The sequence below is a fragment of the Watersipora subatra genome, chromosome 2, assembly GCF_963576615.1.
Source record: "Watersipora subatra chromosome 2, tzWatSuba1.1, whole genome shotgun sequence".
In the NCBI taxonomy this organism is placed as follows: domain Eukaryota; kingdom Metazoa; phylum Bryozoa; class Gymnolaemata; order Cheilostomatida; family Watersiporidae; genus Watersipora; species Watersipora subatra.
The window spans coordinates 28,334,814-28,354,998 of NC_088709.1; the positions used below are offsets into that span (position 1 = coordinate 28,334,814).

Here is a 20,185-nt window from a genome sequence, read left to right on the forward strand (position 1 = left end):
GATTTTTTTTCTAACTCAAATGTGATGAGTGTATCAAGTTCTTGACCAATGTAGAAGTAGTGGTAAGTAGAAATAGTGATGACATAACCCTAATCTCAGTTAGGCCGAATATGTATTGCTGCAGAAAAGTGCCTACGTTGACACATGGAGAGCTATGGTATCACACAGAGAGCTTTTAAACAAGTAACATCACAGACAATAACATATATGTCTTATTACATAACCTCAATCAAGGTTTTACATGTACAGTGCATGCCAACAGTCTACTCAAAACTATAGTAAATCGCTATACTAAAATCAGAATACACTATGCCGCTTCAAAGCAGGAATCTAGTTCAACCAACCTTAGACAAAAACTATCTCGTCTAGTTAATTTCAGTCATGTCTAATGGGTGTTTAATACAGTGGTCTATCTTTACTGCTTCTAAATATCATTTGATTCATTAGTTTGTTATTAGTTTAATTTCTATTTGGTCACTCTTTGTATTATCAATGATATAGAAGCTTCTAAATCATTGGTATTATTCATTACCATGTGTGTAAGATTCTTGACTTTTTCATCTAAAGTCATTACAGTCATACTTCAACTTACGAGCTTAATGCGTTCAGAGACTGAGCTCGTATGTCAATTTACTCGCATGTTGGTGCAATTTATTTATATATAGAACAATTAAATATATATTGATAGGTTTTCATACTTTGAAAATGCAAATAAAACACTCAAAACAATATATTGTAACAGAAAGAACATGTTGGTTATTGTCCTAACTTACCACATTCTTTCAAAAAGCAACAAATAAAAAATAATGCAAGGAAATGTGATTAATTAAAATGTAAAATTAAATACATACAATAGCAGCTAACGGTAGCATTTGCCAGAGAGGGAGAGATAAGTTATCCTTCATTACAACAGTTGACTTTGATAAATTTGGATTTTATCCAAGTCTTAAAAGATAAACTTAAAAGCAAACCTAAAAGCAAACTTTAATCTTTAACTTAACGTAATTAAAATTTCTTCGGCGTTCATAGTTTGAAGTTTCTCGCTGGTTAGCTAATTTTTCTTTTGTTTCGCTCTCTCGACCAGCCGGCCGTTTTAAGAGAAACCTATCTAAGGACGTTTGCCTTTGTCGCCCTTTCAACATGTTGCGATCAGGACGAACACGGGTGTCGTCACCAAGGGTTAATGCACGACCACTAGCCAACTTGTCCAAATGTCTATTTTTCATAGTCTTGATAGATAGCACCGGCCTTTTTACGTAGCATCGTTTCAGTTACGCAGACACCGGCCAATCGTTTGCCTTTTTATCCAAAGCCTGAGCAGTCTCTCCATCAGTGGTCGTGAAGATCGCTGCGTCGTTTAGAAACTATGGTTAGTCCTTTCGCAAACTAAATGCCTTGAATATAATCCTTGTGTTTGATAATTGTGGATGTATTTCTGTCATATTGCTGAGCTAGTTCAATCACGCATACATATTTTGCATATTTTTCAATAATTTTCCGTTTAATATCAATTGTTATCATTCGCTTTTTCTGTGCATTATCTATCCTTTTACTGGCAAACTTTCGGTCTACGCACGGTACTTTTAATTCACATAATTCTGCATTTAAAATCGCGCACAAAAAACACGATACAAAAGTATAACCTGAGCAGTTGAAAAATACAGAGTGATGCTGTTCTCAAAACACCTCCGACATACTTGGCAACTGACTCATGTGCTCGTATCTCAAACATGGCTCGTATGTTAGTGCTAAAACTTGCTTAAAAGCTGGCTCGTACCTCAAGTTTCTCATACATCAGGGCACTCGTAAGTTGAAGTATTACTTTATATAAATTTTACATATTTTCAATAGAATATGCAGTCTCAGTTGCACAAACTATGGAAAAATTGAGCAGTTTTTAGTGCTAAGTCAATAGGAGTTAATAGATCAGCTGATTCGTTTTGCACATCACCATGACGTTGCGTCATGCTAATTATAGGCCTCACTTGTTTTGATTATTCGCATATCTAGGGTTTACTATATCTATGGATACATATAATGGTGCAATATACTGCACGCATAGAGTGATCATGTATAGATACATATAATGGTGCAATATACTGTATACATAGAGTAATTGTGTATAGATACATATAATGGTGCAATATACTGCATGCATAAAATGATCATGTATAGATACATATAATGGTGCAATATACTGTATACATAGAGTGATCATGTATAGATACATATAATATTGCAATATACTGTATACATAGAGTGATCATGTATAGATACATATAATGGTGCAATATACTGCATACATAGCGTGATGCAGATACATATAGTAGAGTGGTATAATATACTATATAGATACATAGAGTAACACCATACAGATATATAGAGTGGTACAATATACATGTACATACATAGAAGGATGCCATACAGATATATAGAGTAGTACAATATATTATATACTGACATAGAGAAGTGATATACAGATATATAGAGTAGTACAATATACATACATAGAGTATCATACATACATATCATACATATGCATATAGGAGAGTGGTACAATATACTATATATGTACTGACAGAGGGATACCATACAGATATATAGAGTAGTACATTATACATACACAAAATGATATCATACAGATACATATAGTAGAGTGGTACAATATACTATATAGATACATAGAGTGATATCTTACAGATATAGATAGTAGCATAATATATACATGTAGATACATAAAGTGATACCATACAGATATGATATTAAATAGCATATAAATTTATAGAGTGGTAGCAAATAGTGAATAGATACAAAAAGTGATAACAGATACAGTTATGTGTACTCATATTATCCGAAAAAGATATATATTGTACAACTCTATATATCTGTATGATGTTACTCTATGTATACAGTATATTTCACCATTATATGTATCTATACATGATCACTCTATCTAATACCAGGTACATTAGAACCGCAGTGGGATACCAGATAACATCCAGATACCTAGAGAGATACCAAATATTAAATACATGTTTAAATTAATACCAGGCAATGATGTTCTTCAATTATGATGCAGATATATAAATACAATTTGCTAACATGTATGTATATGTATCATCATATGGCAATCATCACAAAATGATATTTATCGTTACTTGCCAAAAGAATGAGAGGACAGAAAATGACCAAAACTCATTGACCTAGTATCTATAACCAAGCCATGCTTAGCACCAATTTGAAGTTTAAAAGTTACATATCATTCAACTCTGCAGTTCTTATTAGTTGCAGCAAATTATTTACTATTTTCATTATATCCCACAGTTCCCTTACACGCTTTGCTGGACACATGGTTCATTGTCTACCGTTAACTTTGTTCTGTAAATAGTAGAGATGGAGTCATTGGCAGAAATAGCTGTCTAGAATATTGAATTGGCCAGTATGATGTTAATTATCTTATTGATTCTACATATGGCTTGATCGTAATTACTCCATATAGTATAAAAGCACTGTCATCATAGGTAATAAGGAAGAAGCTCAACCATTGGCAGACGTTGTATGATTTTCGGGTAAGTACCTGTACAGGCTGTCGGTCATTGGTACACTATATCATCTTCTGGTGAGTACCTGTACATGCTGTCAGTCAACTTATTTTGTAATGATTCTTGTCATAGCTGTAGGAGGTTACTAGGTCATCATTTTCTATCCCATGACACCAACATATGCCATCCACCATTGTATGTTTCAGTTTATGAACTAACTGTCACTGCAGCCTATGATTCACTATCCCGACCCCTCCTCATTACTATTAGACTACCAACTTTTAACTGTCACTGCATCCTGTAATTCACTATTCTGACTCTTCCACAATACTATTAGATTATCAACTTTTAAAACACGTCTGATCAACTCACGCGATAATTCCTGATTTTTGTCTTTTCATTTATTTTCTTTTGCATGTAATGAAAAACATCATTTTGTTGATGTTTATCAATGCCAATAAAAGTTGTACATACATATTAGCAAGTTACTACTTTTGATCAACTAACAATTTGTGTTAAATATCACTTCCTCTATTTTATCAAAAGTAAATGGTAAAGTCTTCAAAATTTAAAACAAGAGATTGACATGTTTTGGTGCTGCGTTAGGCAGCAGCCATCAGAAAGGGTAGGTGGTCGATATTGCTCCAGTGTTTATTTTAATAAAGTCACATCATAACTGATTATTAGAAGTGATCACTGTCAGAAAAAACATATTGTATGTAGCAGTCATAACTAAGAGTAAAATATAGAGATTGCGTTATTCGTTAAACTATTGTAAAATGTTCAAACAAAAAACCAAGCTTTCTTGGCAGGTTTAAAAAGAAACAAAATTAAAACAAAACACTAAAATATTGTGACAAAACCTGATGGCATTGTTTATTGATTGTTTGGAACTCTTATGACCACGCTTCTAATAAAATGTCATTTCTGAATAAAAAACTGCGACTATTTTGTTAAACATGAATTCTTATCTGCTAATACTCGATACATGGCATCACTCTATACATTTACATATATGATGACTGGTACACTTCTATGTATGTATGACAGATAATTTTATCGTTTGTATGCAGAATGAAATAATATTTTAGTATAACAGATAATATCATTAGGTAACATAAGAGATATCATAACAGATATTATTATATCATTATCATTTCTATCAGGTAGAAAATATATTTTTATATTGTTAACAGATAATATCATTATCTGTTAACAATATAAAAAATATATTTTCTACTTGTTATCATTTCATACGTCTATATGTCGTTTTTATCAACATATATACCTAAAATCTATTACTGATTTTAGCCTATACTTATATTTAGTATATAGTTTCACTCTCTGTAACTACATGTATATGGTGTCTAGTATATCTCTATATATTTATGGCATATCTTGTAGCATAGTTGTATAGGACGCAACAGTGTGATATCAAATACGATATGCTATGGCACTTCATGTCACTCTATATGTCTGTATTCTACTAGTTAGCAGTCTACATCATATATGTCGGTTTGCTGTTTAGTTACTCATTATATGATTTTGCGCTATCTCTTAGAACTCTGTCTATGATTTAACTAACATCATTCTTTTTATTCATTTAGTAACTACTAAATGAACTACTATATTTGAATATTCTCTTGTATTTTGTATACTTCTTACTGTCTGGTACAACTGTACTTAGTCATTGTACTCTAAAGATATACCCTCTGATATCCCACCTTCTGATATTTTCAATCATATTCTGTGTGTAATGTATTTATGTATATAGGTATATAGTAAACTTTTGATATTATCATCAGATTCAAATTTTTATGAATGCATAAAAGTTTGCATGCTTACAAGGTGCAACATTTTTAGTTGCATTTTGTAAGTATGCACTACATACATACTGTGTATACTATTATACCATATCGTTATTAATATTCTCTGGTAGCGAATGGCATCGACTATGCATTACCTTAGAGCGTAACTTTTGTATCAGGTGCAGCTCTGTCTGTACTTTCTTCAAACACCTGATGGGTAGTTCAATTTTCTGACACTGGGATCAATAACTCATCATCCAAATACAAACAGCAGACATCATTTTATCATTTGTCTAGCCTTTGAGCACTTCACCCGCAGTGTTCTCATCTGTGATTAGCATCTATGTGTAGTGTTTAAGATTCAGTTGCAAGAAAAGAAGAAAAGTTGAAAAACAATGCTACTATAGCAATAATAAATCCAAATATTCTACTTATCCATCTTATGCTCGCAGAATATAGTTAAAAAGGTTAAAATAATATGTTTGAGCAGAAGTTCATGATGTCTATTTTCTGGTTCTTTTACTTTTCCAAAGTTTATAGTAAGAAAATATATAATTTGTTGGTACATTTCAAGCTGGCTTAAACTTTGAACGCATGAAATTCTAGTATAACATGTAACTTTGAGCTCTGACAGTATTTTTATTTAATATGGTAAAGTGAAATAAAAATAAGCTTTTATATCGAGGTTTGATCATCTGCTTATTGAAATACCATCTACATGAGATGCAGTATTTTAATGGAACATTTAACTGATTACACGAACTATGAGCAGATGGCATAACTTGATACTGCGTTTACCAATCAACAGATAACCTATTAGTAACTAGGGATGCCTGACGATCCTTGCAGTGGCTTCTATTAGCAGTTGATAAATTGAGTTCAGCCGCAGTGGAGGCTATTGAAGAAGAGGAAGTTGTGCGAAGTGCATTTCTTTGTCCGAGTGTATGTAGTTGCATAAGATTATTACCTGGCTCGTAATAGGTGGTTGAAAAAAGTTTTATCCTGTACTTTGGTACGTGAAATCTTATGGGTCATTAAGAATATTAGTGTTGCTGCAGCTATTAAAAGGGTGATGTCAGCACACTAACAGTTAGATGTGAAGAGTAAGGTAACTTGTCCTGGATCTCTTTTGAAAGCGGGGCCTTTCAGCATGTGGCCATTGATCGTAGCACTTAGAATATAATCTTTCTGAAATGTAATCATTTCTTAATTTAAGGCTTATGAAATGTAACCATTTTGCAATCATGCTGGAATGCAGCCATTTTGGAGTATCTGGCAAAAGTAAATGAATGTGATCAACATTTGTTGGGCAGTTCCAAGAAATTTTAGAAGTTTTTATGTATGCATATTTATTGTTAAAGTTTAGTGTATTTGTAAATTGCTAGATGCTAATTTGAACACATATTGCTGTGGCAAGTTTTAAAACAGCCTGTTAAATCCAAAAGTATTATCGGCATTTGCATTAGAGTAAGAAAACCTTGTGTTTTAGTAGTTTGCTCTGTTACTTAATTAGATTTCTTACTTTTCAAAGAGATCATTTTTTATTGCATCATACTCCTTTGAAAAATAATTTTTAAACATTTTGTGTTCAATTTGTTATTATAATTGCATGTTTAGGAATCGAAAATACAAGTTATTTTAATTCACTTTTATTGTTCCTATCTATGGGAGAAAATGTTTAGATTAGCAGTTGTATTCTAGCTAACTTTTTGTAGACACTTTCAAAAAAACCACAAGACTAGAGTCTCTGCTGCGTAAAACTTTTTTCCAACTGATTTTAGCTTACGTGATATGAACAAATCACATATAGCACTTATATTTAAAATTACATTACAAGTTCGTTTAACAATAAAGAACACTAACATACTATGTCCACTACCATATGCTTTAGTTTATGAACTTTCTGTTACTAAAACCTCCAATTTACTATCGCGACTCTTCTGCAATATAATTAGATTACCAACTTCAAAACACATTTGTTCAACTCATTCAGTATATTTTGATTTATGTCTGTTCATCATTTCTCACATTGGCTTGTAACAAAAAAAATCATTTTATTGATGATTACCAATGCCAGTTATAAGTTATACATACAACAATGCTTGACCTAACATTCATGTTGTTAACAGAGAAAGGTATTTTAAATGTTATATTTCAAAACATTTATTTGATTTTATTGACTGAGTGTTGCCCTTTTTGTATGATTCTCGTATGGCATAATTCGCACAAACATTTTTGTTTAAAATGAAATTAAGAAAGCAAAAAAGAAACTGTTTTGAAAGTACAAACTCACTTTAAAATGGAAGATACTGTTACTTTACCATTTGTAGAGTTATTCTCTCTTTCATCAAGCATGTCCAGAATAGGTAGTAACTCTGAATCGCTGGCTGCCCTTTGTCGAGTGCCCTCTGCTCCCTCACGGTATGGCACTCGTAGATATGGAGAGAAATATAACTTTTTCAGCACTGGGAAAGGTCTGATAGATATCAGCCCTCAACACAACATCTACAATACAGCGAGGTGAGTGAAGAAATGGGAGTTATGTTGTCATTGATGTTCAATGTTGGAGATAACTTTATCTTCTGGAGCAGTAGTATACTTTACTTGTTTTTTTACTCAATATTTATTCTCTTTTCAATGCTTTTCTTATCGAGACATAAATTGTGAGTCACCCCGCCGCCCATTACCCTCAGTGGGCTGATGATTTTATTTTGCCTATCAATTTCAATTTTTGCTAAAACATTTCAAACAATCTACCATTGTATATGTTTTTTTACAAACACATTAATCTATTTCACTTAATTTTTTGCTATGTTGTTCTAAAATAGATGTGGTTTATTTTGTTGATATGTCTGTATTGTCGTACAGCATTAAATGTCAATACGATGGCTTCAACATTTGAATCACTTGCTCAAACCTGGAAGTAATCATATCATATTTAGTCTCACAGATCTTTACAAAAGATAGTAATATAGAATACTATCTCAATTTCTCAATTTACTAAGATTATAATACTGAATTGCTGCAATGTCGTGTCATACTGCTATTGTTATATACTTGTTATTGTTATATACTTTTTGTTGTTATATACTTATTATTGTTATATACTTATTATTGTTATATACTTATTATTGTTATATACTTATTATTGTTATATCCTTATTATTGTTATATACTTATTGTTGTTATATCCTTATTATTGTTATATACTTATTATTGTTATATACTTATTATTGTTATATACTTATTGTTGTTATATACTTACTATTGTTATATACTTATTGTTGTTATATCCTTATTATTGTTACATACTTATTGTTGTTATATCCTTATTATTGTTATATACTTATTGTTGTTATATACTTACTATTGTTATATACTTATTGTTGTTATATCCTTATTATTGTTATATACTTATTGTTGTTATATACTTATTATTGTTATATACTTATTGTTGTTATATCCTTATTATTGTTATATACTTATTATTGTTATATACTTATTATTCTTATATACTTATTATTGTTATATACTTATTATTCTTATATACTTATTATTGTTATATACTTATTATTGTTATATACTTATTATTGTTATATCCTTATTATTGTTATATACTTATTGTTGTTATATCCTTATTATTGTTATATACTTATTATTGTTATATACTTATTATTGTTATATACTTATTGTTGTTATATACTTACTATTGTTATATACTTATTGTTGTTATATCCTTATTATTGTTACATACTTATTGTTGTTATATCCTTATTATTGTTATATACTTATTGTTGTTATATACTTACTATTGTTATATACTTATTGTTGTTATATCCTTATTATTGTTATATACTTATTGTTGTTATATACTTATTATTGTTATATACTTATTGTTGTTATATCCTTATTATTGTTATATACTTATTATTGTTATATACTTATTATTGTTATATACTTATTATTGTTATATACTTACTATTGTTATATACTTATTGTTGTTATATCCTTATTATTGTTATATACTTATTGTTGTTATATACTTATTATTGTTATATACTTATTGTTGTTATATCCTTATTATTGTTATATACTTATTATTGTTATATACTTATTATTGTTATACACTTATTATTGTTATATACTTATTATTGTTATATACTTATTATTGTTATATCCTTATTATTGTTATATACTTATTGTTGTTATATCCTTATTATTGTTATATACTTATTATTGTTATATACTTATTATTGTTATATACTTATTGTTGTTATATACTTACTATTGTTATATACTTATTGTTGTTATATCCTTATTATTGTTACATACTTATTGTTGTTATATCCTTATTATTGTTATATACTTATTGTTGTTATATACTTACTATTGTTATATACTTATTGTTGTTATATCCTTATTATTGTTATATACTTATTGTTGTTATATACTTATTATTGTTATATACTTATTGTTGTTATATCCTTATTATTGTTATATACTTATTATTGTTATATACTTATTATTGTTATATACTTATTATTGTTATATACTTACTATTGTTATATACTTATTGTTGTTATATCCTTATTATTGTTATATACTTATTGTTGTTATATACTTATTATTGTTATATACTTATTGTTGTTATATCCTTATTATTGTTATATACTTATTATTGTTATATACTTATTGTTGTTATATCCTTATTATTGTTATATACTTATTATTGTTATATACTTATTATTGTTATATACTTACTATTGTTATATACTTATTGTTGTTATATCCTTATTATTGTTATATACTTATTGTTGTTATATACTTATTATTGTTATATACTTATTGTTGTTATATCCTTATTATTGTTATATACTTATTGTTGTTATATACTTACTATTGTTATATACTTATTGTTGTTATATCCTTATTATTGTTATATACTTATTGTTGTTATATACTTATTATTGTTATATACTTATTGTTGTTATATACTTATTATTGTTATATACTTATTATTGTTATATACTTATTACTGTTATATACTTATTATTGTTATATACTTATTATTGTTATATACTTATTATTGTTATATACTTATTGTTGTTATATCCTTATTTTTGTTATATACTTATTGTTGTTATATCCTTATTATTGTTATATACTTATTGTTGTTATATACTTATTATTGTTATATACTTATTGTTGTTATATCCTTATTATTGTTATATACTTATTATTGTTATATACTTATTGTTGTTATATCCTTATTATTGTTATATACTTATTATTGTTATATACTTATTATTGTTATATACTTACTATTGTTATATACTTATTATTGTTATATCCTTATTATTGTTATATACTTATTGTTGTTATATCCTTATTTTTGTTATATACTTATTGTTGTTATATACTTATTATTGTTATATACTTATTGTTGTTATATCCTTATTATTGTTATATACTTATTATTGTTATATACTTATTATTGTTATATACTTACTATTGTTATATACTTATTATTGTTATATACTTATTGTTGTTATATCCTTATTATTGTTATATACTTATTGTTGTTATATCCTTATTATTGTTATATCCTTATTATTGTTATATACTTATTATTGTTATATCCTTATTATTGTTATATCCTTATTATTGTTATATACTTATTGTTGTTATATACTTATTATTGTTATATCCTTATTATTGTTATATACTTATTGTTGTTATATCCTTATTATTGTTATATACTTATTATTGTTATATACTTATTGTTGTTATATACTTATTATTGTTATATCCTTATTATTGTTATATACTTATTATTGTTATATCCTTATTATTGTTATATACTTACTATTGTTATATACTTATTGTTGTTATATCCTTATTATTGTTATATACTTATTGTTGTTATATCCTTATTATTGTTATATACTTATTGTTGTTATATACTTATTATTGTTATATACTTATTGTTGTTATATCCTTATTATTGTTATATACTTATTGTTGTTATATCCTTATTATTGTTATATCCTTATTATTGTTATATACTTATTGTTGTTATATCCTTATTATTGTTATATCCTTATTATTGTTATATACTTATTGTTGTTATATACTTATTATTGTTATATCCTTATTATTGTTATATACTTATTATTGTTATATACTTATTATTGTTATATACTTATTATTGTTATATACTTATTATTGTTATATACTTATTGTTGTTATATACTTATTATTGTTATATACTTATTGTTGTTATATACTTATTATTGTTATATACTTATTATTGTTATATACTTATTGTTGTTATATACTTATTATTGTTATATCCTTATTATTGTTATATACTTATTGTTGTTATATCCTTATTATTGTTATATACTTATTGTTGTTATATACTTATTATTGTTATATACTTATTACTGTTATATACTTATTATTGTTATATCCTTATTATTGTTATATACTTATTATTGTTATATACTTATTATTGTTATATACTTATTATTGTTATATACTTATTACTGTTATATACTTATTATTGTTATATCCTTATTATTGTTATATACTTATTATTGTTATATACTTATTACTGTTATATACTTATTGTTGTTATATACTTATTATTGTTATATACTTATTACTGTTATATACTTATTGTGATTATATACTTATTATTGTTATATACTTATTAATGTTATATACTTATTACTGTTATATACTTATTACTGTTATATACTTATTATTGTTATATCCTTATTATTGTTATATACTTATTGTTGTTATATCCTTATTATTGTTATATACTTATTACTGTTATATACTTATTATTGTTATATCCTTATTATTGTTATATACTTATTATTGTTATATCCTTATTATTGTTATATACTTATTGTTGTTATATCCTTATTATTGTTATATACTTATTACTGTTATATACTTATTATTGTTATATACTTATTAATGTTATATACTTATTACTGTTATATACTTATTACTGTTATATACTTATTATTGTTATATCCTTATTATTGTTATATACTTATTATTGTTATATCCTTATTATTGTTATATACTTATTGTTGTTATATCCTTATTATTGTTATATACTTATTACTGTTATATACTTATTATTGTTATATACTTATTACTGTTATATACTTATTGTGATTATATACTTATTATTGTTATATACTTATTAATGTTATATACTTATTACTGTTATATACTTATTACTGTTATATACTTATTATTGTTATATCCTTATTATTGTTATATACTTATTGTTGTTATATACTTATTATTGTTATATCCTTATTATTGTTATATACTTATTATTGTTATATCCTTATTATTGTTATATACTTATTATTGTTATATACTTATTATTGTTATATACTTATTGTTGTTATATACTTATTATTGTTATATACTTATTGTTGTTATATACTTATTATTGTTATATACTTATTATTGTTATATACTTATTGTTGTTATATACTTATTATTGTTATATCCTTATTATTGTTATATACTTATTGTTGTTATATCCTTATTATTGTTATATACTTATTGTTGTTATATACTTATTATTGTTATATACTTATTACTGTTATATACTTATTATTGTTATATCCTTATTATTGTTATATACTTATTATTGTTATATACTTATTATTGTTATATACTTATTATTGTTATATACTTATTACTGTTATATACTTATTATTGTTATATCCTTATTATTGTTATATACTTATTATTGTTATATACTTATTACTGTTATATACTTATTGTTGTTATATACTTATTATTGTTATATACTTATTACTGTTATATACTTATTGTGATTATATACTTATTATTGTTATATACTTATTAATGTTATATACTTATTACTGTTATATACTTATTACTGTTATATACTTATTATTGTTATATCCTTATTACTGTTATATACTTATTATTGTTATATCCTTATTATTGTTATATACTTATTGTTGTTATATCCTTATTATTGTTATATACTTATTATTGTTATATACTTATTATTGTTATATACTTATTATTGTTATATACTTATTATTGTTATATACTTATTACTGTTATATACTTATTGTGATTATATACTTATTATTGTTATATACTTATTATTGTTATATACTTATTACTGTTATATACTTATTGTGATTATATACTTATTATTGTTATATACTTATTGTTGTTATATACTTATTATTGTTATATACTTATTACTGTTATATACTTATTGTGATTATATACTTATTATTGTTATATACTTATTGTTGTTATATACTTATTATTGTTATATCCTTATTATTGTTATATACTTATTAATGTTATATACTTACTATTGTTATATACATGTTATTGGGTATAAATAGAAATTTGGTCTATTCGCGGTACTCGGAGCAAGATTGGACTAACAGTAATAACCTTCACTACACTCTCTCAGAGAAGGAGAGATCAATGGGACATAGAATAAGGGCTGACGCGTGGCGAGCGGTGCAGGTGAGCTAAGGCTTTACAATGTCATGTGAAACCAAGCACTAGAGCATGTCTTCTCCTATGATTGCTAACCTGTTCTAGCTTGATAAAATGCTTGTTTAGTTCTCAGAATTGTATTTAAAATTTTTTAAATCAGGGTAACTTAAAGGGAACATAGTTGTTATTATACTGGAGTGTTAGCTTGTGTTACCCGCATTGTAATCTCAGTAAAGCTTGTAACTGAAACTGAAGCTAATTTCAGATAAAAAGTATTATAATGGAAATTGTAATCTGTCCAATGAGGGCCACTCATTTCAAAAATCAAACATTACAAATATTACATAAATTACTTCTCATTCGTCAACTACAAAAGCTTATAAATAGAGACAATGTTAGCTGTCATTTAAAATGAATAATAAAGAAAAAGAATTGTTCTCCATTCTATTTTAATTTTGCTCTTATTATTAAGTTGCCATGGAAAGGTTCACAATGAGGGCGTAACCAATAGTGATAAATAATAATTAGAAAGGTCATTTTTGTTTTAATTTCAAATATAAACTAACTGAATAATAGCAGTAACAATCATTCAGTTTGTATTGGGTTATGAATTGAAAGTATCACTTTCATTATATAGAATATAAAGTGGGAGTTTTACTACTTTGAATACCAAATAATTGCACCAATATTAATTACGTTAATGTTAACGTAATGTAATATCGGATATTATTAATATCCAGTAATATTAGATGTTACTAGATATCAATTACATTAATATCAAATAATAGCCTTGACTAAGCTAATCTGTAATTAGCTCAGTCAAGAGAGACTATCAGTCAGGTGACTGGGAGTCTCTCTTGACTAGGAAATTAAAGTTGTTTAGTTATAAACACTCTCGCAGGAAACTGAGGAAAGGACTCGTAAGCGGCAGGCGGAGAACTCAGCACGTCTGATGGCCAGAAGGAATGACGTAAACAACTGTAAAGAAAATTTGGTAAATGAGAGTCGGAGAATGGAGAAAGAGATTGAAGCGCTTCAGGTGTGATATCTACTCTTTTCTCGACTCTCTGTATATGAATGAAAGTTTATTTTGTTAGAGGTCAATGCAAAGTGCATCACTAAGACAATCATTAACTATTGTCATATTTTAACTCGTTGATTATTAACAAAGCAGCGTGAGAGTCAGCAGGTGTTATAAGTTAGACAGCACATTATTTTGCTCAGTAAGTTTGCGACTGCAGGTTAAGTCCAGATACCATGCCTACACACTTAGTAACTTTTCAATCTACATGTATATACAAGTTGTCTTCCTTGTCTGTTTGTTTGTTCTTTATAGAAACTAACTTCTAAGTAAAGGATCTCTCTGAAATTTTACATGTGGTTTTTTTTAATATGATTTTCAAGGTTTTAGACCTAAAAAGATTTTGGGGTCACCACCCCAAAGAAGTATTAGGGCCAAAAAAAGATATTTCGATGAATCAAAATAAAGCTAAACACAATTTTTTAATGAGAATACTGAAATATAAGCCAATTCAGGGCTTGAACCCAGGACACATTATTGATTAGACTGACACTCTTACCAACTAAGCTAATCAATCACCTTTTAAAAATTAAAATAATTGAGTCAATCAGGAATGAAGACTGCTTGCTTATACTTTTTTTGTTTATTGTTTGAAAAGTATTAGAATAAACAAATAAAATTAAAAATTGAAGTTGTATTTTTCACCCAAACAAGCCAAATTTGTCTGATTATGATTGATTATACCTAACTGATACAATGAATGGATCTGTTCCAGGAGAGCACCAGAGTTCTAGAAAAAGCTTATCAGTGGAGCGCTGAACCGCTGCATGTAACAGAAGAATGCATGCTTCACCGAGATAGAAGAATTGGTATTGACAGAGTATACGATGAAGTAGAGAGAGAACTCACAAAAGAAGCGCAGACGATAAAGGACTGTCAGGAGATGATGAGAAAACTCATTCAGAAGGCTCACGCTCAGCTCAAGTTCGTCAAAAATCAAAAGTTGAAATAGATTACAAATTTAACGGTTGCTGATAAACTGAAATAGCACTGAATTAGATGCTAAGGTTTGAAGCTTTAGCAAAATGTAATCTGAATTTGTCTTTCAACTCATTTTTACTACATGTATATTATAAAATTGTGATTTTTTAATCTTGCTTAAAACGGTCACACTAAAGAACTCATATAGACAGTAACTGAAGTGTTTTTTTCAAACGATTGCTTTCGACAGGTCTTGAACTCGTGACCTTCAGTTTAGTAGACCGACACTCCGTCACTCTTAAAAACTTTTGTGCTCCATATAAACGTGATTTGATCTATTTGACTAAAAGCTCAACAATCGTTCATGGATTTTCATGGAAGCATTTTAGCAATTTGAATTAAAAATCTGCACATGTGCTGCAGACTATCTGGTGGCAAATGGAAGAAATTCCAGGTCATGCCGAACTCACTGCTAGTCAATTATATAACCTCACCTTATGTTCTTGTTACATCTTCAACAACATGATTTGATGATAAGAATTAGAAAACCGTTCTGAATTATATTACAAAGTGCCTGACATGTTAACTTTCATGCAGGTAGCAGAAATGCTAAAAATTAGCTGGTCTGCCGCAGCTCTGTGTTTGTAAATCCTGTATGAATATCATATACACTTCAGCTTGAGTAAGATCCTACCAAAATGACATTAGCTGACAAGCTGTAAATAGTAGGGGTAACGGGGGGGGGGGCACTTTGGTCATAGAAGCACTTTGGGCCACCCATATTTTAAGCATTTTTGTTGGAGTTATCATCTTTTGATAATATGAGAGGATAATCTACTACAAGCTGTATTTAAATATATTCATAATATTTTAAAAAGTAAACTCTAGAAACCAGCATTTTGTGCAAAAATCGCATAGAACAAAAATGAGTAGGCTGAAGAGATCTTGGACGGCTGTAAAAAACCAATGTTTATTTTTACCAGTTTACAATGTTCTATTTTGATGAGTATAATTACCATCCTCGTTGTGTTTGCTTCATACTACGAACTCTACATTTTTAGGATGAATAGAGCCTCACTGCATGGAATGGACATAGACAGAGAGAACAAGAATCATGCTGGTAGAATAGATGACCTGATGTATCAGTTGAGAAACAGCAGCACTGGTATTGGTTACTACCCTGGTGTAGAGACTCTTGATAACACGTATGTTAGAGACATTGCATTGTCAGTTGAGTTGACTGTATGTTGCACAATTTGTGACTCGATAAAGTCAAACGTAACAGGATTGTGTATAGTTTTAGAAATATAAATTTTATTCGAAACTTGCAAATGTAGGTTATAGTTGTTACATTACAAGCAGATATTATACTTGTAAATGTATATATATAATTTAAAAATGTATATATATTTATATATATAATATATGCATATATATAATATATAATAATATATATAGTATATAGGCCTATAGTATAATATATCATATACATATTATATATAAGGATAAGTATATATATATACACATGAGCAACCACTTCAACCAAAACGATCTGCCAAACCACTGAGGAGTGAAGGCAAAATGCAAAAATGCATGCAAAAAACTGCAACTCAGAAGCGGGCCTGGACATAAAAAGGCAGCAATGGTGCCAGCACTGTAATGTAGAAATGGTGCTCAACTACAAAGAAACAAAAATTATATCATTCTAATATAATAATAATAACAATATAATAAACTTAATAATCTAATGCTTACATAACGCAACACATAGATGCTATTGTAATTTATTGAGAGTGTTGTGTGAAACATAGCATTTATTCACTGTTGTTTCTTTTAAAGTGTAAGTGATCCAAAATCTTGGCTCAAGTTTACTCAAACAAACATAGCCAGATCAGAGAAAGACAGAGAAGCTAGTCAAAAACTCGGAGAGGATATAGACACCTGCCTGAGGACTTGCAGCAGACGAATATGGACTCAGTATATTACTTCCACCAACTGCCTTATTAGCAGAATACATGAGACGAGAGACACTAAGGAGAAGTTACAAAGACATATCGAAAGGGTATACCTATGTTATTTAAGCTTTGGTACAACAGAGAAAAATATGACACTAATCATTGAGAGTTGTGTTTCTTTAAAAACTAGTTACTGTTATTTACAGGGATGTCAAACTCAATTGTACAAGGGGCCAAAATTCAAAACACAATCTAGGTCGCGGGCTGAACAGGATAAACATTTATTGAACAGACTAAAACTAAATGTTTTTGGAACCTAAATATGGATAAAAACGGACAGGAATATCATTCTGAAGCAAACTTCAGGTTAAATTGACCTGAGATGTACGCAGCAAGGCAGCTGAAGCATTGCATTATGGGATCTGTAGTTCTGTGCAGTATTATGTCATCAGCGCTTCATATCGATGGCCACGAATAACAATAATGCAAAATGATCTTGCGGGCCAGATCTGATTACAAGGTGGGCCGGATGTGGCTCGGCGTTAGTTTGACACATGTGACTGCTAGTCCATGTATGAGATACGTAATGAGTTTTAATGTCGGATCTGTTGTAGACTACAAGTACTTGTCACAGGCTGTCACAAGTATTATAGCTATTAGCTTTTCGCTGACAGCTAATAGCTATGGTATAATCACTTGTGACAGCCTGTCATAAGTGCGTATAACTATTAGCTGTGGTTAACAGCGAATGCTAATAGCACATGTACACATGTGTCATGTAATCATGTACAAACTTGTTATGTAACCATGTACACACAAGTCTTGTTAACATATTGTACTGTTACTATTGTCATACACCAGCCAGTACTACTAACGACTTCTACTACTCCAGTTTGTAGCCTATACAATTTACCTATATAGTCTGATATACGTGCATGTAGGTGATACAGGAGATCGTAGATATGGATAAGAGCATCGGGCTGCTACAAAAAGCCATCCTAGACAAGGAAGGTTATATGAAGGTCGCTCAAACAAGACTCGAAGAGCGAGCCAAAAAACTCCAAATGGAAATTTGCAGAGATCAGCCAATGAATGGGTGAGATTTTGATTTTTAACAGCAAGATGTCAATGACCTGTGTAAAATTATGGCAAATCATCTAAACGTTGTTTCGATTAAGGTTGCTGTGCTGAAAATCACCAAAACTAAGCAACTGTATATATAATTTTTATCCAGAATTTGTGAGCAGTTCAAATATGCAATTAAAACTTCATATATTTCAATTCTATTGTTTTCATTCAATACAGACTTGATACATACATGTTCATAGTTAGTGGACAAAGCATAAATATAGGAAACGTTTAGCATGAGTTTTTGCTCAAATAAGAGAAATGTGAACTGAACTCTTTAAAGCTGAAGACCAGTTTAATGAGAGTTTTGGGATTAGAGCTCAGTTTAGCTTGTAACTCTTTGCAGTCAAAGAACAAAAGATTTATATATAATTAGATAAAAATAGCAGTTTAAGCTTTAAAATGATGTATAGACATATGCGATTGGAGGTATGCTGAGATGAGAAGATCTTTCAATCAACAATGAACGCAAGGGTTACCATAATTTTGCACACTGCTGTATCGTGTTTAGCTTGAGGTATCAAACGTGTAGAATAACGGCTGTGATATTTTCGAATTGACCAAAAGTTGTGCTTGTGGCTGTGGTTAACCATGTTTCAGACATCAGTACTAAGTTTAATACTATCAATATATTGATGTAGTGCAAATTTGTAAAGTGGTCACTGATTTTAGTTGCCTGGAAAATATTATTATAATAATATTGTATTGCGCAGAATAATATCGGAGATTGAAGAGATCAAGGAATCTGTAAGCAAGCTCAAACAAAGTCTGACAGCTGCAGAGTTTTCCATGGCAAGACTAATCAGAACTAAGTCTCAGCTAGAAAATGACATCGAGGTCAAGGAAACTTCATTGAAGATTGATGCTAAAGATTGCATGGGGCTGAGGAAATCCCTTCCAAAGAATGGTAAGACAACTCCTAATGTTTTTTGACAATGATGGTGCTAATAATGCTTTGTATGTGTGAATGCATGTGTTTGCTCACCTGCTAATCATAGCTAATAGATCCAGCTACACAAACCAGTGACATTACTTCAAGGATATTTAAGATTTTTTAGACGTCTACTAGCGCAGACAGTCATCTATCTCATGCTGTTGCAGGCTTCATGGAACCAGTCACAAAGACACTGATGTAAACACAGCTGGGCAACATGAAAAAGTTTTCAATTTCTCTATAGTTCTTCAAGCATTATTTATTGTATAACGCTTTATATGTCT

The 20,185-nt window shown here is 28.5% G+C and overlaps 1 protein-coding gene across 1 annotated transcript; it reads left to right on the forward strand.

Moving 5' to 3' along the window:
- Positions 1-7,703: 7,703 nt before the first annotated feature.
- Positions 7,704-20,103, forward strand: LOC137388102 (tektin-3-like). Its single transcript, XM_068074614.1, has 9 exons — positions 7,704-7,870; positions 13,783-13,909; positions 14,784-14,921; positions 15,679-15,887; positions 16,946-17,089; positions 17,724-17,946; positions 18,781-18,935; positions 19,681-19,874; positions 20,069-20,103. Exons 1-9 carry the CDS (start codon positions 7,704-7,706, stop codon positions 20,101-20,103), a joined length of 1,392 nt encoding a protein of 463 aa, XP_067930715.1.
- The last annotated feature ends 82 nt before the right edge of the window (positions 20,104-20,185 follow it).

What these genes read in the sequence shown, in the direction of transcription:
- LOC137388102 (XM_068074614.1), top strand. Translation starts at nt 7,704, where the DNA reads ATGTCCAGAATAGGTAGTAACTCTGAATCGCTGGCTGCCCTTTGTCGA. An exon ending in AACATCTACAATACAGCGAG is followed by an intron (nt 7,871 to 13,782) that starts GTGAGTGAAGAA and finishes GGGTATAAATAG; the next exon opens with AAATTTGGTCTATTCGCGGT. An exon ending in AGAGATCAGCCAATGAATGG is followed by an intron (nt 18,936 to 19,680) that starts GTGAGATTTTGA and finishes TGTATTGCGCAG; the next exon opens with AATAATATCGGAGATTGAAG.